At 45.4% G+C, this 23,995-nt stretch overlaps 1 protein-coding gene and 1 long non-coding RNA gene across 9 annotated transcripts in view; one reads left to right on the top strand and one right to left on the bottom strand.

The window, feature by feature from the left end:
* Rsbn1l (round spermatid basic protein 1-like) overlaps positions 1–23,700 on the bottom strand; it is a 78,883-nt gene extending 55,183 nt beyond the window's left edge. For 3 of the 8 annotated variants that reach the window (XM_063285957.1, XM_063285958.1, XM_039107499.2), the window contains exon 1: positions 5,937–23,700. In XM_063285957.1, the coding sequence (XP_063142027.1) occupies positions 5,937–6,480 (544 nt within the window). In that variant the 5' untranslated portion in view covers positions 6,481–23,700. Of the gene's footprint in view, positions 1–599; positions 2,053–4,636; positions 5,626–5,936 lie in introns of those variants that run through there. The other 5 variants (NM_001135872.1, XM_063285962.1, XM_063285960.1 and 2 more) reach the window with 5 other exon arrangements.
* Positions 6,386–7,688, top strand: Aptr (Alu-mediated CDKN1A/p21 transcriptional regulator). Its single transcript, NR_130137.1, has one exon. It is a non-coding gene; the product is annotated as an Alu-mediated CDKN1A/p21 transcriptional regulator (long non-coding RNA).
* Positions 23,701–23,995: the final 295 nt, after the last annotated feature.

Here is a 23,995-nt window from a genome sequence, read left to right as displayed (position 1 = left end):
ACAGAACATACTTGTACAAAATTCCCCACGATCATTTAAAAATATGTGTGCGTAGACTCAAAAAGAATTAAATACTTGACCAATGGTATATACAAAAAAGAACAAATCAAAATAAGGCTAAAATTCAGTATCTCCTCTAAAAATACACTTAGACAATAGAAAGGAAAAAGGAGAAGCATGCAGACCACCTGTGGTGCAGACGACAGTAACTGTAACCTAGAATATAGGGCATAAAACAAAGGTGGACGCTTTGGCATAGGAGAACCGAGAAATGATGGCAGGCTTGTTTTCAGTACTAGGTTTGAACCTGGAGCTTTTGTCCACACCAGGCAAGCACTCCACCACTGACGTCTACCCCAGCTTGGTAAGGATACTCTTCTCTACCATCCATATGATGGACATGAAGGCAGCAGCAGAAGAAGGCCACATGCACAGGTGCAAACTCCCTAACAAACTTGCAACCAGAAAGGCTGCAGGCTCAGGCACTCCCGAGACGACGGTGGAGAATGAAAACGGAAACCGGTGAATTCTCAAACAACTAGCCTGAGCTGCAGCTTCCCTCTCGCACTCATCACTGGGACCCTACCACCTAAACTTACTTCTGAGAGGTGTTCCTTCCAGCTGACTGGATCTAGAGACTGGCCATCTGTGAGGGAAGAGTCATAACCAAGTGAGCCTGAGGCCTTCTAGGAAGAAAAGAAGCCAGTGCCTCCTTCCCCGCCTCACGAAAACCAAGCCCCTGAGAAAGGCATGTGGGCGCACAGAGAAGGCAGACATCTGCAGGCAGGAAGTGACCTTTCCAGAACTCAACCACGTGGGAACTGATCTCATGCTTCCGGCTTCCACAACTGTGAAGAAATTAGCCTCAGCACCCTAGGCTACAGTCTGGGATACTTTGCTCCAACATCACGGTGAGTAAGATACCATCCTGTCCAGCATCTCACCCAAAGGAGACAAAAAATGAAGCTTAGTCTGAAGAAGCTTAGAGTGCTTAACCCAGAAAAATCAAAACAGATAAAGCCATGAGCTCAGTCAGTTAAGCCCTGCCCATGCATGCTCAGGAGCGGTCAGTGAATCTTGGTAATGTTCTCCTACATATGAAAGAACTACTAAAAATAACGCAGACTTGAGGACAGCCTCCAAATAAATGAGACCAAAACAAACAAAAATGGTTAGAAGAACCAAAAGCAAGACAGGAAACAGAGCATTGCAAACAAACTAATTAGCATCCCTGAAAAACACTGAGCCCATTTTAAAGAAAAAAAATATCACAAGGGTTTAAACCTTTCCATTGTTGTTCAAAGCTAAGCATTTTAAAACTAGTAAAAAGGACTGAAATACCTCAAAACAGAATAGACAACTTTTTAAGGATTAGTTCCCTTTAACATCAACTTCAGAAGGCAGATAATAACCCTCTTCAAACTTTCCGGAGCCAACAGCTTGAGAAAAACCTCTCAACAGATAAGCACCTAAGTGTGGGGGTAAAAGTAGAATCCAAAACCATACAGTTTCTATATACTCCTCACACACTGCTAGGAGAATAAACAAACAGAGTCAACTAAAAGGCATGCGATGCAGAAAAACAAGCACAGCAGCAAGGAGAGGACATCCGGGTGTCCACGAGCTCCAGTCAGGTAGGCAGTTTAGCAGCAGGCAGTTAGGAAGGTGGTGCAGGAGGCACTGCCATTTACCTTGCTGACTTATCAACATGGGAACTGTACTGTGAGCTGCTGGAGCACACGGAGAGCCTGGGGAGGAGGGGTGAATATACAAACGGTCATCCCAAACTCAGTACTGGTGAACTGCTATTGCTCAGCAGTGCCAATCATGATGAACACTCTAACCTCAGGCTGCTCGCCCAAGAGGACCTGAGTTCAAATGCCCAGCACCTACGTAAAAAGCCAGGCATGGTTGAGTGTACTGTAACCCCATATTAGGGGACAGAGACAGGGGGCTCCCTTGAGTGCTGAGGCCTGTCACCTTGGCCACAGTTCAATGAGTACCAGTCTCAAGGCACTAAGACAGGGAACCATAGAAGCCCAAAACCCTGCTCTGGCCTCTACATAGGCATGCACCACAAGAATGCACCATGCAGGGTTGGGGATTTAGCTCAGTGGTAGAGCGCTTGCCTAGGAAGCACAAGGCCCTGGGTTCGGTCCCCAGCTCTGAAAAAAAGAACCAAAAAAAAAAAAAAAAAAAGAATGCACCATGCAAATGCACCACACACACTAATGACACACACGCCACACTCTCACAACACATACACACAGAAAATATTCATTACTGAAATATATGGAAGTAAATGATACCTTCAATATGGCACCTTTTCTTTTTTTTTTTTTTTTTTTTTTTTTTGGTTCTTTTTTTCAGAGCTGGGGACCGAACCCAGGGCCTTGTGCTTCCTAGGCAAGTGCTCTACCACTGAGCTAAATCCCCAACCCCGGCACCTTTTCTTTTAAAGGCAGTAGTCTCACTAGATCGCTCAGGCCGGCCTACACCTCCAAATCCTCAGACTCCCTGTTAAGTGCTCAGACTACAGGCATGAGTCACCACGCCCAGTTCTACACTTTTCAAACCAAACCTTACTTGGTGTTATAGAAAAATGTACTAGCTCGTCTGCTTACTTTGTAATTTTGAAAACCCAGTCAGAAGCCAGGGGACACACCAGGCAGAGGCAAGCAGATTGATGAGTTCGAGGCCAGCCTGGTCTGAAGAGTGAGTTCTGAGACAGCCAGGGCCACAAGTCTACACAGAAAACCTTGTCTCAAAAGAAGAAAAAAAATCCAGTCAGGCATGGTGGCCCTTGTCTGCAGTCTCAGCAGTCAGGGTTCTTAGAAGGAGAACACAGCTGATTCAAGGCCAGCCTGAACTACACAACACTCTTTAATTTAAACCCTAAAAAGTTCTATTTAGCAGCTACAGCTCTCAGCAGCAGGAGCTCTGGAGATTATAGGCGCATACCACATCCACTCTGTACTTGGGGTGCCTGGACTAGGCACTTTTTTTATCTGCTGCTCATTTATCCCCACTTGCTTTAAAGGTGGCTTGCAACTGACCCACCTTTAACTTATTGGTGGGTTAAGAAAACAAGGGAGGCTGGAGAGATGGCTCAGCAGTCAAGAGCACTGACTGCTCTTCCAGAGGTCCTGAGTTCAATTCCCAGCACCCACATGGTGGCTCCACATAATGGGATCCCATTCCTCTTCTAGTGTGTCTGAAGACAGCTACAATGTACTCATATCCACAAAATAAATAGATCTTTAAAAAAGAAAAGAAAAGAAGCTTCAGACTGAACGTTGTCTCAGGTTGTTTCGAATGCATGTTTATTTTATCTGAATGTTCTCTGTTAGGTTGATTGCCAATGGAAAGAAGATCTAAGCAGACGTAGGAGCTCACACCTGTAATCCCAGCACTGAAGAGCCTGAGACACAGGACCACAGGCTGAAGCCAGATTGGTCTACATGGTGAGTTGGCCAGCCAGAGCGACAAAGGGACACCCTGTCTCAAAACAACATAATAAATGAAACAAAGCACAAAGGCGGCCACTTCTAAGGATCCTTAAAACCCTATGTAAACAGAAGAGCAAGCGTTTAGGATGCAAAACTACAATCTACTTTTCCTAAAAGTCTTTACACCTGATTTCTGATACTGAGTCTGTTAAATCGATGAGCTATGGGTAATCAAGGGGTTACCCTGCTAAGACAGCAACTTTGAGAGTCATTTAGAAAGTATATACTTCAATCAATAATTACCTGGCCATCCATTCACGAAGATAACCCTGTTCTGTAAATCAGTACCTGCACACTTGAACTGTGCCTGCAGAACAAACGTACCTAAATCCTGTTATTTTGCTATCAAGGTTTCTAAAGCAGAACCCAAGTTCAGTAATCTCAACTCTAGAGTCCACCAAAATAATGAAAAGCTATCTGCTTTGATTTCATCTTTTCTCAATAAAATAAGTGTTTCTGTCCAAAAAATAAATGTATTTAAATAGTGAATATCTAGCCAGGTGTGGTGGCCCATGCCTTTAATCTCAGCACTCAGGAGGCAGGCATATCCTCCGAAGTCACCGTGGTCTATTATACATAGTGAGTTCTAGGACAACCAGGGCTATACAGAGAGACCCTCCCTGTCTGGGAGACAAAAGCAGTTAACATCTAATCATCCCATACAGTTCATGGGAAATATCTTCCCCACATCCTGACATAAAAATGATCACTGTTTATACTAAAGTAAGCCATACTACATTTATTGGAGGGCACACTTGTGTCACAGAGGACCTACGGAGATCAGAGGATACCATATGGGGAGTTGGTTCTCTCCATCTTGTGGGTCCTGGAAATTAAAGCCAGTTGGTCATGCTACACGGCAAATGCCTAAACCATCTCAACATTCCCAAAAGGGTTTTAAATGTTAATTTAAGACTGTAAAAACGTACCACTAACAGATATCTCATTATAAGTCAGATAGATAGATAGATAGATAGATAGATAGAGATCTCATATCGATCTCATAGTTTAGGCCAGTACTATTTCTTAAAATACTTATTTCTTGCCACCACTCAAAAACTCAAACAATGCAATACCTACACTCACTTCTGCAGAGAATCCAGGAAAAGCAAAAAAGAGCAGCTTACCCAGAAAGAATGATTCCAAACTGCGTATGGACAGACTCTGCAGCATCTTGTAACTTAAATCTTATATTTAAGCACTGCAACACAGAGATTTAAAATACTAACGGCCTAGAAGTCCTAAGCAGAAGGAACTACATTTCATCCTCAAAACATTCCTAAGGCAACACTCTAAAACCTAGGAGAGTGTTACTGTTACTTTGGGAACAAGGGTACCGCCCAACCATTGGCTTGGCTCAGATGTAGAAACTATATAGTCACATGTAGCATTCTTTTACGTCGTGAATGATGAACCCTTCTATTCAGGTTTTTCAAAATCTAAGATACCATTAGATCAGCAAGGGTACTGGCATTTCACTTGCATTCCAAAACAGAACAGATACTTCACAACAATGTGTGACAATGACAACGTAGCCCCATGATCACCTAAAGATCTACTTTCCAACCCATCACTTTGTATTAGATCTCTACATATTCACAGATAACTAGAATGACCCCTTATTTTTAAAGAAATAACGAAAAGTATACTAGCTTACATTACAGAAGAAAACTGAAAAACAGTTGGGAAAACTCCCCATTTTTTTACAGAGAAACACTCTGGGGTCACTTGATCCGGCCATGAGATGTCAAAACATCTGATTTTATCATTTACTGCCCCAGGGGAAAAAAAGGGATATAGCAGAAAGCTTCTGAGGGGTAATAGTATTTAAAACAGGACCACTCAAAACACTTTAACAATATGGAGGGTGGGCACCTCAGAAGCCACACACTTGGTGCCCTGCGCACGACCTCATTTCCCTAATAGGGATGAAACAGTCTGGTCCCTGTGGTCCCCGGTAGCGTGCAGCTGAAAGACCCCCAGATTTTGGGGAGACTCACAGCTTCCGCCAATACACCGGACCACCCACTTTTTTCTTTTTTCTTTTTTTCCTTTGGACGGGATTTTCTGGCGTTGGCAGCTGCGTCGCAAACACGAATTTCCTGCGATCCCGCGCGATCCCTTCCGCAATCTTTAAAGACCTGTTCTGTTCTCTTCTGCCTCCCTAGCCAAATCCACCCAGGAGCGGGGTCCTCTAGACCCACTCCTTCGCGTCCTGCTGCGCGTTCACTGCAAGGCGAATCCGGCATCGCAAACCAGGAGTTTCGGTCATCCCTCCAGCCGGCGACCGAAACTCCAGGCTCCATTTACTTCTGGCCCCGCGGCAGGCTGCAGCCTGGCCGCCCCGAGCCCGCTGCCTCCCGCTCCCCGCGTGCTGGCCCCCGCGGCCGCCGCCGCCGCCGCTCCCCTCCCCCGCGCGGCACCCACCTCGCGGCAGCGGCTTCGCCTCGCCGTTCTCATCCCGGTCGGCGCCGCCGAGGCCGTGCCTCCGCTTCTCCTTCTCGCGCTTCTCCTTGGGTCTGCGCGGCTTGGCGGCGGCCGGCGGAGTGACGGGCGGGAGCAGGACGCGGTGAGGCTGAGCGTGCAGCAGCGAGGAAGCCACCAGCAGTTTGCGCGGCACCGGCTGAGACGAGGAAGCGGAGGCTGAGGAGACGCTCGGGCTAGCGGAGAAGGCGTAACAGCCCCGAGGGGTGGCCTGGGAGGAGGCGGCGGGCCGAGCCGCGAAGCTCCACGCCGCCGGGCTGCCGTAGCTCTGTGGCGACGGGGCGGCGGGCGGCTGCAGCTGCCCGCCGTTCCCGCCGCTGTCCCCCTCCCCGTTCACTCTCCGCGGCCCCTTCTTCTCCTCCGTACGAACCTTCTTGGCGGACATAGAACCCGGTGACTCCCGCGAGGAAGGCTGTAGTTTGCCAAATGCCTCCTTCTCAGAGAGGACAGCCACGGGGCCACGGGCTGGGTTCGGCGGTTCCGCCATTTTGCGCTCCTGTTGTATTTACTCTCCGCCGCTCCCCGGAGCGGGGGCATGGGGCGGGGTCCCTAGGTCCAGGCCGAGCTCCCATTGGGCGCACTAAACTGAGGGATCCTTAAACAAACCAATCAAAGATGCGGACAGAAGCCGTCGGGGGTGGGATCACGGAGCGGACCTTCTTTGGAGGTCAGAGGTCTTTCGGAGCGGCCGACGGAGGGGTTACCGAGGAGGGTCTTCTGACAGTCGCTCGGCAGCCCCCAATCTGCGAGGACCGAGGTAGCGCTGCTGTTCTCTCAAAGACTTTGCCTTGTTTGTACCGCCCTCTCTTTTTACCTTGAGGTGGCTTGGGTCCCTTCTTGCCTCTTCACGTTCTGAAAAGCGGGTTCTGGCGTTGCTCAAAATGGGAGGAAATTTGTGGAGAGTCCGATCAGCAAAGACTGAAATGGTGCAAAGTTGCCTTATTTTAACTAAGGTCGTAAAAGTCCGTGCTTTAAAAGAGAGTTTTCTGCAGAGCTGGAACTTGGACCACTTCCGATCATGAAGATAAAAATCACCCACCGTTTGGAGACTTTAAATTGAGTTTGAGTACTAAAGGTTTTCATTTTAACTATTCTCTAAACTACACCAAGAAAAACCCATTAGCTGTGTTAATAAATGCTTGCAAATCCAGCTAGGTTTCTGTATTTCAGAGTTAGCACTCTGAAACTTCGCCAAGCATGTACCTTGATTTTATCTCAAAAGATAAGGAATTTGCAGGGGGATGGGTTACTACACAGTTCAAGCTTTAGACAAGAGCATGCCTTTAAGACTTAGATCTTGGATGATAGCAGAATGTTAAAGGGCTGGATGGAAAGACTTCACGTGGTCAGGTTACTTCACCAAAGAAAAGGAGTTTTATGGTCCCTAAGAGGGACATTAGCTGTTACTTCCTGCAGTTAACAGTTACCTTTCAGGAAATCGACCTCAGGAAACTAGAATGATCTGTTTTGTTACTCTTTCAGTACCATCCCCCTTCCTTAGGACTTGGTGAGTGGAACACATCAAATTTCAATGTTGATTATAAATACTTTTTTTTAAGGATTTTGGTTGGTTGGTTGACTCTCTGTGTAGTCCTGGCTATCCTGTGAACCAGCCTGGCCTTGAACTCATATCTACCTGCCTTTGCCTAACTCCCTTTCCCCCAGTGCTAGAATTAAAGAAAGGTGTGTACCGCTGCATCTGTCCTCGTTTTTTTAGTTTTTAGAAATAGATTGTTAATATAGAGAGTATTCCCTGAAGCTAGACCCAGAGAGACAAATTTGGCATATTTGCTCTAATGTGTGTAATCTAGGTTTGAAAACACACACACACACACTTAACATAAAAGTAGAAGGGAAATGGGAAGAAAGTCGATGAGCATGAGAAAGTCATCTCATATTCTCTTGTTTGGGGAATGAGCATGCCTGTGGCATGAAAGCAGAGAAAGACTGTGGAGAAAGGGCGTGTCGAGGGAAGGGGATGAGAGAGTGGTGGCAGGACTGAGCAAGCAAGGATACAGTGTGCATGAAAATGCCGTAATGAAACTGAATGCTAAATGAGAAAACAAGATGAGAAGGGGGCTCTTCTGTAGATTATCTAGTTGGGACATTCATAAAGTATCAGTCTAACAATCTTTGTAAAACTTATCTATTTTATCTCTTAGTAATCATTTGCTTGTGCAGAGGGGGGCAGTGTCCAGGAGCAGAATGAGTGCTTAGCAGTCTATTAAATACACAGCTATGTTATGTCTGCATTGCAAAAATTGAATGTCCCAGCAGAGGAGGAGTGCTGCAGTAGACAGGCCTGCCTTCCTGAGGAGAGGCCTACAGTGAGAGAGAAGATAGGCCTGGTTTCACGTACCCACTAGCCTTGAGAGTCTAGTCAGGCCGCTTTGCCTGGGAAGACCTCGGTCTTATTTGGAAAATGAGTAAATCTCACAACATGGTTCCTATATTCCTTAGTCATTTTAGAGATTTTTCAGAATCACGTTGAAACCACTACAGTTAAAATAATTTCTGTATGGGCCATTAATCTCAGCACTCTGGAGGCGAATCTGCAGGCAAATCTCTAAATTCCAGGCCAGCCTTGTCTGCGGATCGAGTTCCAGGACAGTCAAAGCTACACAAAGAAATTCTGTCTCAAAACAAAACAAAAAAGTAAGGAGACACCTAAAATAATTTTTCATAGGCATGGTGGTACAGTCCTATGATCTCGATGTTTGAAGGGAGCCACAGAAGGATCAGAAGTTCAAGGTCCCCAACTAATCGCATAGTAAGTTCAAGGCCAATATGCTCTACATGAATACCTGTCTCAAAAACTGAAGCAGAGTAAATCTTTAAGTATTTCTTTATTCCTGTTGTATGTGTACCGCTGTATGCCTGCATGTATTCCACATATATATCAGGTGCCTGTGGAAGCCAGAGGAGAACCTTGGATTCCCTGGAATCATGGTTATGGCTTGGATTCCCTGGAATCGGGGTTATGGCCAATTGTGAACTGCCTTGCTAGGAAACAAATCCATGTCCTCTGCCAGAACAAGTGCTCTTAGCCATTGACCATCTCTCCAAATCCCAAAATAACTTTTGTAACTACTAGCCCTAAAGAGAAGCCATCATTTCTCACCCCATAATCCACTGCTAACGGGCCTATTCCTAAACTTGATGAGTCTAAGCAACAATGTGGTTGTGGAGGCCCATGTACCCTCATAGATCAAAACAGCAAACATGTAAAGTACTGTAGAAGTAGAGTGAGAATGGCCTCTGTTCGTGTGCTTGGTCCTGGTCACCTGACTTTGCCCTCTGAAACTCACATAGGTGAAGGAGAGACCTGATTTCTGCTGCTGTCCCTGACCTTCACACGTACCATGTCTGCACGCGCGCGCACGCGCGCACACACACACACACACACACACACACACAAACACACTAAAAACAATAATTTAAAAACAGTAACATGGGGCTGGAGAGATGGCTCAGTGGTCCTGACTTCAAATCCCAGCAACCACATGGTAGCTCACAACCATCTGTAATGGGATCTGATGCCCTCTTCTGGTGTGTCTGAAGACAGCTACAGTATACTTATATATTAAATAAATAAATTTGTAAAAATCTTTCTAAAAAATGATAATAACACCATGCTAGGCATACAAGTGTTTCATCTTGAGAGCCTTTGCACCAGAAGAAATACCCATCTCACAGTTCTGTGAGGGCATGCAGCTAAATCCATATATGCATAGTTCCTGACTGTTAAATCTTTTGTTAAAAACTGTAACAGTGGGGTTGGGGATTTAGCTCAGTGGTAGAGCGCTTGCCTAGCAAGCGCAAGGCCCTGGGTTCGGTCCCCAGCTCCGAAAAAAAAAAAAAAGAAAAAAAAAAAACTGTAACAGTGCTATGGACACAGAGCAGACAGTCTGAGACACAATATTAGTCAAAACTACAGAAGTTTGTTTTCCCATATACATGTGGTTTATGTGGGTATTTATATGTATGGGGGGGGTTTCTCTCTCTCTTGGGGGGAGCTTATTGGCTTTGTCCAAGTTCCTGACCCCCCTCGGATAAAGAAAACAATGGCTTTCCCTAGACTTCATGAAATCATATACTAACCCTAGGGACATTTTCTCCTATATTTTACTAACTGGATTTCCCAACCACCTAACACCCATCTCATAGACTGACTTCCTCATCCGTATGTTTTTTTTCTTTTTTAAAAAATGTTATGCCATGCATGGTGGGACAACTTAAGCCACCGCCCCAGGCCTGTGAGCCTTGAAGATTGATTTGATGCTGGGACAGGCAGTGATGGTGCTCACCATCTGGCACTCGGGAGGCAGAAACAGGAGGATCTCTGAGATCAAGGCTAGCTGGTCTAAACAGAAAAAAACAAATGAACCAAAAGATTTATCTTTTTCCCCCCTGCCCCCAATGTGTGTACATGCAGGGAGGCCAGAAGAGGACAGTAGCTCCCCGGAACCTGTGCTTAGATGATGCTGTGAGCCACTCGGTATGGATGCTGGGATCCGAACTCGGGTTCTCTGCAAAAGCAGCAAGTGCTCTGCTCCTGCCCACTGAGCCGTTTCCCCAGCCCTGTGTGCCTCTGCTTTTAAAACATGTACTAAGAAATCGGAGGCAAACGTATAAAGTAACCACATAATCTTTGTTTTGCCTTACAATGTCCAAAAGTAATGTTTTAAGTAAATGCAGATGAGTGATGGGGAAATTATGTGCTGATTTAGACTGTTGCTGTCAGTTCCCCTGGCTGTCTCAGAAGGAGCCTTTTCACAATATTTTACAGACTGTCAAAAGCAGTGAGCGGTGCCTTCTACGCCTTTTTTCATCTACTTTTTTTTTTTTTTGCCCTCACCAATCCTGAAAATGCCCATAATATCAACAAACTGCTAACAGCTCCCCAGTTTAATCTCTCAAAACTTGAGTACCCGACATCTTGTATAGATGCATACAGACACGTCTGTAGCAAAGTGCTGCTTTCCTGCCAGGACCTATGTTCTTATCTTTTTTTTTCTAACTTCCTGAATCCTTATTTCTTTGAGGTTGCATGAAACTCATTTTGGGGGTGGGGGGCCGAACACAATGCTACCCAATCTCTATTACTCCTGGGCTGGGAATAAAATGTCCAGGAGCTCTTCCTCCTATAAAGCTTTCAGGAAACCTCCTGGGGAGCGAGGACTTTGGCCCCTTCTCACTTCCTGAAACTTAAGAGAAACTGTCAAGATTATATTGGCCACTTTTCTTAACATTTCTGATAATTTAGGTAAACTGGACTCTCACTTCTTCCCCACTAATATCAGTTTACAGTAAATACTGCATAACCAGTTTCTTAACCACAATCTTTCATCCAGTTTGAATATGTGCTTAAGCTTGGGAAGGAGGTGAGAACAGTAGGTGAAGGATCAATCAGCCTCTGTATAAAAGCTTCCTTGGTGAGCCAGCAGCAACCACAAAGCAGGAAGCAGAAGGTACAGGGTGGAGTTAGCCGGGCAGAGTAAGTAGGGGCCGTTGGGTTTTGTTTTTTTAATCTTACTGTGTGTGCATCAGTGTTACGCACAAGAATGTGTGAGGGTATTGGATCCTCTGGATCTGGAGTTACAGTTGTGAGCTGCCATGTGGGTGCTGGGAGTTGAACCAGGGTCCTCTGGAAGAGCAGCCAGTGCTCTTAACTGCTGAACCAGCTCTCCAGCCCTCCAGCCTCAGAGTTCTTCTAACAAATGTTTATTGGTGAAATGGTTCAGCAAGAACTAAGGCACTTGCCACAGAGCCTGACAACCTGAGTAGCGTTGTGTGTATGTGTGTATGTTTGTGTGTGTGTGTGTGTGTATAAATAAATGTAATAAAAGTGGTTTTGTTTTGTTTTTATTTTTGTTGTAGAAGCAAGTTCTCTCTACATACTCCTGACAGTCCTGGAAATGATTATATAGACCAAGCTACCCTTGAACTCAAAGAGATCTACCTGCTTCTGCCTCCCAGTGCTAGGCAACCAGATCCAACAAATATAAAAGTGCTTTTAAACTTTTATTGAGCCCCTGTTGTGTTACAGCAGTGATGATGCTAAACTTTACATTGTAAAGATAAAACATTGCACACAAAGTGAGCGTGTGTTATAAAGGAAACACAATTCTCTAGCAGTTATTCAAGCTACTAGAGTAAAGCAGAAACAGGCATCATACGTGCCCAGCATCTGAAAGATAAGGCAAGAAAATCACTGAGCTCAAAGTGGCCAGTGCATTTGCTGGAGATATTTTTTCTTCCAGCTTCACCTTTGTTCCGTTGTCCTGGTGAGGAGTATATCTAGATGGGTCTATTTCAGTGCTCTCCGTTAATTGATTCCTTTCTCATCATGATCAATGTAGCGATGCAGAACTCACTGTGTAGACCAAGCTGGCCTCTAATGCATAAAGATGTGCCTGCCTCTGCCCTCTAGGTGCTGTGATTAAAGGGTGTGTCCCAGTGCTGCTGCCTCAGATTTGCTCTTGGTTCTGTGCTAGTTGTCAAGGATTTTTCCTTCTTCCAATACATTTGAAATCAGAGCTTGGAAATATTGGTGTACACACCTTTTATCCCAGCACTTGGGAGGCAGAGGCAGGCAGATCTCTGTGAGTTCGAAGCCAGCCTGAGCTACAGAACAAGGCCAGAGCTCCAAAGAAAAACTCTTGTCTCAAAAAAAAAAAAAGTCATTTGGTATCCACAGAATAATTCTCTGGTTTACTTGGGATAACAGCTAACAATATCAAGCCTTCTAATCGATGAACATTGGCCACTTGTTCATTTAGTTCTTTTAATCTTGTAATTTAAATTTGTATTTTTTTCCTTGGACGATACTATGGAAATTTGTTAGATTCATACTAGTCTATGGTCTTTAACTCCTGGTCTTCCTGCATCCACCTCTCGAGTGCCAAGACTTCAGGGAACGCCAGTATAACAGCCCACCCCGGCCTGTGCTCTTTCAATATCTTCGTTTGGCCTGGGGTTTGGGGTCTTCTCCTTCCTGAGTGCTGGCTGATAGGAGTGTGCCACAACACCCAGCTTTCTTTCAAAGAAAGGCTTATTTTCCTTGGTGTTGCTTCTATGTTGTAAAATCTTTTCAGAAGAGATACTCAGTAATCTTAGTACTTAAGAGAGCCAGAACTGAAGGATCCGGAGCCAAAGGCAGGAAAATAAAATCTAAACTAACCTAGGCTACATGGTGAGACTGAGAAGAAAAGGGGCTGAGAGAGAGACTTAGCTAGAGGGTCTGTTACCCTGCAGACTCTCTTCCTGCTATTGACTTTTAAACACTGAGACCAAGTTACCTTGTGGCTTTAATTTAGGCGGTAATCCCTTCAATCTCAGACCCAGGAGAAACTTTTAAATAACTTTCTCCTCAGACTTGATTAAATCCCTAGGCAAAGGATAGGAATTTTCTTTTCAGATCTTCAGAATGTTAGATCCTAGGGTGTTTTAGGGACCTAGGACTATGAAGGCAAATTGGACATTGTTGCTTTGTTTAAGTGCAGAAGGAGCCAAGAAGTTAAGCAGGCCAATCTTTACCTGAACACTCAGTTGTTTGGGGTTTGTTTTACTTCCCTTATTCAGTTTTCTCCTCACCAAAGAATTCTGAGTCACTTGTGAATATAGAATGTACAGTAGATCCTATTTCTGATTCCCTAGTCACACCTGTCATGGCTTGCTTCCGACTCACCTAGACCCACAGGTTTAGGGACAGGAGTATTTCTTCGTATGAGCTGTTCCTCACACACACACGTCTCTGGGCTGGCTGTTATATACCATGCATCTTCACACGTGTGTGTGTGTGTGTGTGTGTGTGTGTGTGAGAGAGAGAGAGAGAGAGAGAGAGAGAGAGAGAGAGAAATCTGTTCTTCAAACATCTCTATCTCTTTCCTACTTTACATCCTGCTTTTTAAGGCAACCTGAAATGTGTAGGTTTTTTTGTTTTGTTTTGTTTTAGATTTTTTTAATATTTATTTATTATATATGCATTATACAGCTTCCGACCTGCCTGTGTGCCTGCAGGCCAAAAGAGGGCACCAGATCTCATTACAGATGATTGTGAGCCACCGTGCAATTGCTAGGATTTGAACTCAGGACCTCAGGAAGAGTAGAGCGGCTCTTAACCGCTGAGCCATCTCTCCAGCCCTTGTTTTAGATTTTTAAAACTTATATGTTTATGTTCCCTCTTTTACATTTTGGAAACAGGATTTCATGAAAGCCCAAACTGGCTTCAAATTCACTATGCAGCCAAGATACCCTTGACCTGGTCTTTCTATCTCCACCTCCCAGGCACTGAATTTACAGGCATGTACCACTATGTCTGCGGTACTGAAAAAGGAACCCAGAACTCCAAACATACTATGTGAGCATTCTAAATGAGCTATATCCCCTACGCCCCTTCTGTGTTAAATCATGGTAATGGCATTCATTACACTCAGTCTTGAACCAGAGACATAAACATATTTACAATTCTGAAAATTAGAGGAAAGAAGCATTGTTGTTAAAAATCTTTAATTACCCCACATGGAGATAAATCCATTTGTCTACTTGTACTTTGAAGCATCTGTATTAGGTATGTATTAAATGTGTTGACACCAAAACTACAGCTTAAAAGGAGCTGTTTTGGGTGACTATGACCTTGGGAACACAAATTTAGATTACCTCAAATTTCATATCCCAGTGTGGAAGCAATTTTGGAGTTCTACAGAACAAGAGCCACAAATCACAGCAAGTTGAAAATCCATTCATGGGTCTACCAGAGAGGCAGATATAGCCAGATGCTATTTGATGGCATTCTTAGTGTTTGCATTGGTGAAAGCCAGAAGTCTGCTAAGATAACAGGACTTTTAAAAATTTTATTAGTCACAAGGTGTTAGTTCTGACAGAGGTGGTAAAGGAATGGCTGTTCCAGGGGGCTAGAACTGCCCCAAGATACCATAATTTGCCTCTGGATCTGTAACATTCCAATCTCCACAGTACTGAAATTCTAATTGGGCAATCAGTCTCTGCAGACACAGCTTCTTCTCAGGAGTATTCATTCAGAAAAGTCTATGAGGTCTTAGCACCATGCTTTTTAGAACTTAACGTCTAATAGGAATGTTGTACCCAGGTAAGAATAGTTTTCAGTATCTCTTCATTAGGTTCTATTGTGTCAGAGTTTATATAGACACTTGTATGTGTGTACCCACAGCGGGATGGGAGTGAAGGGAGAGGCAAAGCAGTGTGTCTAGCCTCTATTCTTGCCCATTCGGAATAGGGTTTCATTATTCAACCTGGGCCTGGAGAGCCCCGTTTGACAGTTCTTGCAGGTGGCCCACTCTTCTCACTCACAGAATCTGCCTTGCTAGACCAGTTTCTATCTTGCAGTTAGGTCACCACTCATCACGTAAGACACCAGCAGCTTATTCTCAACAGTCTGTAGGCTGGGGACATGGCCTCCAGTCTAGGACAGCATCGGTAGTCTAGCTACAGAGCAGGGCAGCAGTGAGATTCAGGAGGAGGGAGGGTGGTGATTCTCCTCACTCAGTCAGCCGTGTTACCTGTCTTCTAGAGTTCCTTGCTTTTGTCTTATCCCCTCCCAGGATCCTGATTTCTACCAGACTGCTTCAGCCTATCTTGCTTGTATCTTACAAATTTTGCTTCAGGGCATCCTTTGGAGGCCTACAGCTGGTGTCACGCGCTTGTTTCCTGTTCTCTGAAGTTGTAATCACATTTTCACTGTAGCTTAGTCGAAGTCCCTGGTCTTTTATATTCATAAATGGGTGTGACTATTACTGCAGTCTAAATTTTAGAATGTTTTCAATTTCTTAGTTTGTAAGGGTCCATAATTCTGCAAAGAATGATACTCCGGACTCAAATCGTATGTAAGCACAAGAGTGTTTTATTCTGCAGATGTCCAGCACGCTGGGGCCTCCCATTACCAAGATGGAGAGACACCCAAGTGAGCTTGCAGGCCTGATTTAAAGCACATTAGGGATTCCAGGGTAGGTGACATTTATCTTGCTCCATCTCTGGGACATTCCATTAACCGGGTGTGGGGGCTGGAAACTGTTGCTGAGGAAGTCTGAAAACTCCTGACCCATTGTCCTTGCCTCAGACCAGGTGGTGGAGCAGCTTCTGAGGCCTGGACTTGCTCTGTTCTTGGAAACAGACATTTAGGCCTTGTCTCCTTCCAATTTGAAGCCTGTCGTGGAGTCAGCCTAGCCTTCTCAGTTACTGTTCTATTTCTGTGAAGGTACACATTACCAAGGCAACTCTTAAAATAGAAAGCAATTAACTGGGGGATTGCTTATAGTTTTAGAGGATTAGTCCATGACATTCACGGAGAGAAGCAGACAGGCATGACACTGGAACAGTAGCTGAAAGCTTTTACATCTGCATCTGCAGGGAGCAGGCAGAGAGAGGGGCCAGACCTAGCCTGGGCTTTTTAAACCTTAAAGCTCACTCCCAGTAAGCTCCAACAAGGCCACACCTCCTAATCCTTCTCAAACAGTTTCCACTCCCTGGTGAATAAGCTTTGAAATGTGAGGATATGGGAGCTGTTCTCATTCATGTATTGGCTTGTGTTCTCATGCTAATTGTGTTACCTGTTTGCAGTGTCCCAGTGTAGGCTAAAGGAAGCCTGCCCACCCTTGGCTCTGATTGGACAATAGAGTTGCCAGCGCCCAGTGGCTGGGAAGGGAGACAGAAGGATTTTTTTTTTTTTTAGGATTCCCTAGGCAAGAAATGCAGGGGAGGAGGAGAAGGGATTCTGCCATGTAGGACAGACCATGCAGTGATGAGGTGAGAGATCCGCATTAAGAGCCCACAGACATGTAAGAGTCAGGGAAGTAGCCCCACTCCCCCACTTGGGTCTGCAAAGATAAAATAAAGATTTAGAAAGTGTTAACTAAGGAATACTGGAAGGAAGTGTGTGCTAGCCGAGAGGAGGTTTGGAAGAGCCCAGTCATTGAGCTGGTCAAGGCATATTAAATTAAGCTGAAGTGTATGTGTCTTTCTCTTGCTAGAAGCACAGTCACGCACCAGGAGCTCAGTGTGGATTAAGTGTTCACCTTTACACATTCAAACCACATCATCCCCAGAGGGAATCACAGTGCCTTAGCCTTCACTCCCTGGTTCCTCTGAGATTCTGCCAGGTGCCTTGTAGACAATCACTGGTCTACTTTCTGTCCGTTCCCTGCCGCCGTGTGGAGCAAGAGGAAAGATGAGTTTTCCCTGAAGGCTTCTAGAGAGAGAGACCTTTGTCCCTGTTCTCAAAATGAGATGCTCGAACTCCTTGCCATTTTGAGGATTAAATTAGTCCTTCAGATTGATAGCTTATTTCCCCGCTGGTGCAGCGAGCCCATTCAAGCCAGGTTAGAATATATTAAAGGCGGGGTTACTGAGAAGCCGCTCTCAGGCAAGTTCATCGTCCCCAAGGACTGGGCCAGGGAAGTTACCATGTGGGGTGAGGGAGAAAGAGAGGGTGTGTACACACACACACACACACACACACACACACACACACACACACAGAGAGAGAGAGAGAGAGGAGACACCAACATGTCTGGATTATATAGGGAGGAGCCTCTGGGAGAAGGGCAGCTCAGCCCATGGGCTGGAAAGTCCAGGGTCGAGAGCAGGGTGTGCTGGGAGGACCTGGAGGCCAGGTCTACTTTGATATGTAAATTATGTACCTCAGTCCCTTATCATGGGCTCAGAACCAAACACAGATAGATTCCCATCGGATCTTCAAAAGGTAGGAATATATTATGTTTATATATAATATCTATGAACATATTCATACCTAAATTTGATCTGACTTAACTTTAATGGTTTCTTTTAAAGTAAGATCCCAGCACACAGAGACATACACATACACACGTGCACACATCCCTGCCTTGCCTGTCTTGCTGCTCTTCTGAAGCTGTCTTGTCTGAACTGCGTGCCTATAACTTCCCTACTCAGGCTATGTTACAAACAGATTCAACAAGTAAGGCCGACAGAAAAGCAAGCAAAACCATGTGTGGAGGGGCAGTGAGCACCGTTGGGCTCTCATGCTCTCTCCAGTGTCTAGCCCTCTCCTGGCTCTCATGCTCTCTCCAGTGTCTAGCCCTCTCCTGGCTCACATGCTCTCTCCAGTGTCTAGCCCTCTCCTGGCTCTCGTTGTTTTCTCCAGTGTCTAGCCCTCTCCTGGCTCTTGTACTCATGTCTTGCTCATTTGACATGAGTTCCCAGAAATACTAGACATCAGGAAAAGAGGTATCCTCAATGAATAAAGACAGTAGAATGAGCCAAGGATGACTTGGACAACCACCTCTTGACAGGGCAGTCACAGATAGTGAGGGTGTGACTCCTGGACTCACTCACAGACAGGACAGAGCACCATGGAAGGGTACTTGCCTAGTGTGTGTGAGGACCTACTTTTGATACCCAATGGTGAAAAACACAGACTGAACAAAGCAGGGCTCACAGCATTGAACAGTAGAAAATTCCCCCACACCAGGTCAAGTGCTAGTGGCATGGCCAACTGACACATCCTTCCTGTTTGTTTCCTGTGTGCCCTTCCCTGAAAACTCTTCTTGTGCCTCCCTTTCTCACCCAGTCCCTCCCTCAAACCAGTGTTGTTCTGGACTTACTCCATTGCTCTACGCAGTGCTAAAGGCACAGAAGATGAACAGATCATTTCAAAGGAGTTATTTAAGAATCTCGTAAAGTTATAACTACCTCAGGAAGGCAGAAGGAAGTAAGACTGTTTCAGCCGTTACTTTCCACTGAGCCAAGAGCATCCAGGTCCAGCCCAAGGAAACCGTGGAGCTGCTGTAGTTAGGCTGCTAAGGAGCAAACCCAGGTTGTTACACACACTGAGTCCATAGAGCTGCACCTGAGGCCTCATTCTAAATAGGAGTGAGATCAGTAGGACACCACGCTGACTCAGAAGCCTTGAAGGCACTGGAGAAGGAGAAAGCACAGCTGTCCCTGGGGCCTGAGGTAGCACTGCGCAGATGAATTGCTCTAGTCACTTGGGAGTCATTCAGGGGAGAGGTTGCCACACTCCAAGGTCAGACCCCCAGGCTCGGGGTAGGTCACAGGTCACAGGTCACAGGTCAACACAAACAGACTCGATGTTTTGTTTTTTCCTGTGCATTTGTTTGTTTAGGGGTTTTTGGTTTTTTGGTTTTTGTTTGTTTTGAGAGGGGGGGGACATAACATTGGATGGGTGGGGAAGTAAGTATCTGGCAGAGGAAAAAAAGTAATCAAAATATATTGAATGAGAAAATTATTTTCAATAAAAAAATAGCACATAAAGAAAAGGAAGGGCTGGAGAGATGACTCAGTGGTTAAGAGCACTGACTGCTCTCCCAGAGGTCCTGAGTTCAATTCCCAGCAACCACATGGTGGCTGACAGCCATCTGTAATGGGATCCAATGCCCTCTTCTGGTAGGTCTGAAGACAACTACGGTGTACTCATATAAATAGAATAAATTTTTAAAGAAGAAAAGGAAAAGCAATTGTCTTTACATTACAGCCATACTTGCAGTGGTCCTGAAAGCCAGTGTCCCATGGAGAGCTGGAGAAGGGATGGGTATGGATCTCATTGGATGAAATTCTCAGCCAACTAACAATTTCTTTAAAACCGAAGACTTCATTGGCTCCTTCCTTGATTGGCTTTGTCATTGACACATCTTGTTTTAAGAAACATAAAACTCAAAGCCCAAATCTAGTAAAGCAGGAAGACAAACCACCAGGACAGGACAAACACATGCACAGACTTTACCAAAAACTCACTCAGGCAATTGGTCTGAGGATCTATCAGAAGCATCTTTATTTTCTAAATGATTTCTATCCGCTTAAACATAAAAGTGAACGCAGTTGTTTCAGTAATACTCTGTGCAGAATTTCACATTATAACTCTACAAGTTTCCAACTTGCTTCTAAGTTTACTGTTTCCGTCCTGAGTCCAGACTTCCCATTGCTAAATTTTATGGATTTTCTTTTTCCTCCTTAAGCCCATAATTTAACTCTGCTCTTGCCTTGAGCCTTGGATTTTTCTCACATACAGCTAGCTCATCTGTTATACCTGAGCCTCTCGCATTTGACACCACATGCCCGGTTCTTTCTGCGCTTCCTCAGAACTCTTGACTCCACAAGCCTTTAATCGGGCTGTTCTCTGAACCCTCGCCAAGTCTCCTTTTCCCTTGATAATAGCATGGCATGTAAACTGAAAAATGCAGTTTGTTCCAACTGAAGCCTGTCCAATGTGCAACAAAGCAGCAGCCCTTCCCCCTCCCCTTTCACACACGTGCTCAGCCCAACCTGGGAGAACGGTCTCCTCTCTCAATGCAGAGATCATCAACCCAACACCAAGCGCTGGGTCTGGCGTGGCTCTGTCTCTCATATTGCTGTCGTAGCTGATATTTCTGCTTCTTATTCAGGCATTCCGATTGGCCATCACATTGCCGTTGTTGTTGATGTTGTTGTTGTTGTTGTTTTGAGACAGGGTTTCTTTGTAGACCAATTCTGGCCATCCTGGAGCTTACTTTGTGGACCAAGCTGGCTTTGAACTCACAGAGATCTGCCTGCCTCTCCCTCCTGAGTGCTGGGATCAAAGTCAGCATTATCACTCAATCTTTAAATTCATAGAAAGGACAGCTCATGCACATCCTCTCTAAAGATGGGTCCACACACTGTGAGGTCTGAGAATGAGCCATTTCCACAGCTGTCTAGTTAAAGCAAGCTGTGTTTAGAAGTGCACAAGGAACCGGCCGGAAAACTCCCTCCCACTATGTTGGGGTTTAAGGGAGCAGCCCTTCACTGGCTTTTGGGTTCCCTCTCATAGGGAAGGGTTATTTGATAGAAAATAGCTGTTAGCACCTGGACACAAGAGTGGGGGACTCGGGGCTCAAGGCTGCCTGTGGGTAGATGAATGCAAGAATACATCTTGTGAAGGGGAGTCAGGGGGTGTCCAGGAGATTAGCCACCGTGGAGTCCCAAGTTGAGCATAGGGTGAGAAGCATGGTTTGGAGGATACAATAAGCTTAGGAAGCAGAGATGGATTCTTGTTAGGTGTGGAGAGTTAATAACCTGTTATGACTGGTGCTTCCTTAACAGCGGTGTGGGCTCCTGCCACAGAACAACTTAGTGGACAGCAGTAAATATGAATTTAGTGCTGGGGTCTCAAGAACAGAGGCCTCGGTGACTGCAGGGCTAGGTGGAAACTAGATGGGTTCATTCAGATGCAAAGACTGCCAAAGCTGCAGACAACCAAGCTGTCTTCCTGAAGGACTGAGGGGAGTGGAGAATGGAAAATGGCACCCAGCAGCTACACGGCCATCTTTCTCAGACCATGGCTCAGATCCCTGCTTTCTGGAGGGTTCTAGGTGTTTGCCAGGTTCCAGGCATCGGCCTTGTTCTCTAGCTGGAAATCCACTGATACTTTTTCAAACTGTCTTCCATGGCTTGGAACCAAGAACTGTGGCAAAAGAAAGCCACAGTTGGATCTTCTCCTCTAGCTTGTTAACCCTTTCAGAAGCTGGACTCTTAGTAAAGATTAAACACTGGGTAACAGCCAGGCAGTGGTGGTGCACACCTTTAACCCCAGCATTCCGGAGCAGAAACAGGTGGATCTCTGGGATCAAGACTAACCTGGTCTTTTAGAGTGAGTTCCAGGACAGCCAGGACTACATGGAGAAACCCTGTGTAGGGGAGAGGGGGAGGAACAACATGAAATACTTTACTACTATCCCTTAATAGCATCTTTATCTTTGGAATTTTGTTTGTCTTTCTGAGACAGGCTTTCGCTATGTAGATCAGGCTGGCTTTGCAACCTGCCTGCTCTGTTCCGTGTGCTGGCATTAAAGGCTAAAGTCTTGTGTCAATACACCCAGCATACGATTCTTGGACTTCTTCCTTACTTTTTTTTTTTTTTTTTTTTTTTTTTTTTTTTTTTGGTTCTTTTTTTCCGAGCTGGGGACCGAACCCAGGGCCTTGCGCTTCCTAGGTAAGCGCTCCACTGAGCTAAATCCCCAGCCCCACTGAGCTAAATCCCCAGCCCCCTTCCTTACTTTTAAAAACTGAGTTTTCGCCAGGCTGCCGGTGCAGACCTGCAATGCCAGCTACTTGGAGACATCGGCGGATGGACAGTAAGTACAGGGCCTGCCTGGGCTACCAAACGGTGCATGCCTTCGTGGGCATCAGTGTGAGACCTGACTCAAAATACATAGCACAAAAGACCAGAGGGAGCAGTGAGATCCCTCAGTGGGTAGAGGTTCTGGCCAACAGCCATCAGTTCCATCCCTGGGCCCTCCATGCTGGAAGGAAAGAACCAAGTTGTCCCCTGACCTCTACACACATGCACATACATGCACACAATAAATAAACTTCTATCAGTATGACTAGGAGTAGACAGCCAGTGATGAGCCTCTTGCCCAAAGCCCTGGGTACAATCCCCAACAACACACAAAACAAAGCAAAGGAAAACAAAACACGGGGTCGAGAGATGGCTCAACAGTTAAGAGCACTGACTTCTCTTCCAGAGGTCCTAAGTTCAATTCCCAGCAACCACATGGTGGCTCACAACCATCTGTAATGGGATCTGATGCCCTCTTCTGGTGTGTCTGAAGACAGCTATAGTGTACTCATATAAATAAATAAATCTTGAAAAAAAAGAAAAAACACTGGCTTTATGATGAATATTCCTATCTCATAACATTTCTCCAAATACTGCTTTGTCTTCTTTCTTCTGGAACTGAGGCTTGAATCCTGGGCATGCACTCTGTATTAAACTACATTGGGAAACAGAACTGTCTACTTGAAGAATAAAAATCAAAGATGATTTTACAGTTGAAATTTCTCTCCTCTCTCTGGGCGATGGCATGCAGTGGTTGGGTTTTGCCAGCTCGACACAAACCTGGACATGTCCGGGGCCCCTGCCTCAGCTCCTGCCTTGATTTCTGCCCCGCCTTCCCTCCGTGAGGGACTGTGCTGTGGAACTGGAAACTGAAATAAACACTTTTCTCCCTCAGTTGATGTTGGTCATGGTGTTTACCATAGCAATAAAAACCCTAATTAAGGGGCTGAGAATTAAGCTCAGTGGTAGAGCGCTTACCTAGGAAGCGCAAGGCCCTGGGTTCGGTCCCCAGCTCCGAAAAAAAGAACCAAAAAAAAAAAAAAAAAAACCCTAATTAAGACATGGCACAAGTTTTTAATCCCAGGTAAGCAGCTCAGAGGTGGGGGTTGAGTAGTGGCAGGCACAGCCTGGTCTACACAAAGTCCCAAGCCAGCCAGGCCTACCTAGTGTCTCAACAAGAACCAACAAAGGGAAAGAACTTCTCTGCTCTCTCAGGATCTCCACGTGGGCAGGCTGTCGTGTTACGTAGTAGAACAAGTACATTTGAAATGGGTCTCTTGCTATCCACAGAACAGTATGACGGTAATCTCTCATCCTCCTATTGAGACCGGAAAACAGCAAAAACCAAACCAACAACAACGACCAACTGATGAAGCTCTCCTGACAGGGCTGGTGGGATGGCTCAGTGGTTAAGAGCACTGACTACTCTTGCAGAGGACTTGGTTCTCGCACCCCATAGCGGCTCACGAATGTCTCCAGTGCCAGGAGATCTGATGCCCTCTTATGGCCTCTGTAGGTACCAGGCACACCTGAAGTGTACATCCAAACATGTAGGCAAAACACTAATACAAATAAAAATAAGTAAATCTTACCAAAAAAAAAAATCAAAAAATAAACAAAAAAAGCAACCCTTTCCTAATAGCCATTTGAGGTGTGTATAGTTTGATGATATATGAGTCTGGAAATAGCTTTCCATGTCAAAAATGGCTGAAAGCCCACAACAGGCTCAAAGTCCTCCCCCACCCCCACCCCAACTCCCAACCCCCATCTTAACAGTCCTCAGGTACTGAAAGAAGAGCAGGGTTCCTGCATCAGGGGCCAAAAAAACGTCCAACTCCTTCTGAGAAGCCAGTACTTGGAAGGCACCTGCGCAGTTCTGAAAAGCTTCCCTGGC

This window comes from Rattus norvegicus, chromosome 4 (genome assembly GCF_036323735.1).
Source record: "Rattus norvegicus strain BN/NHsdMcwi chromosome 4, GRCr8, whole genome shotgun sequence".
Lineage (NCBI taxonomy): Eukaryota > Metazoa > Chordata > Mammalia > Rodentia > Muridae > Rattus > Rattus norvegicus.
Note: the sequence above shows the minus strand (reverse complement) of the source record. Positions and strands in the feature narration are given on the sequence as shown.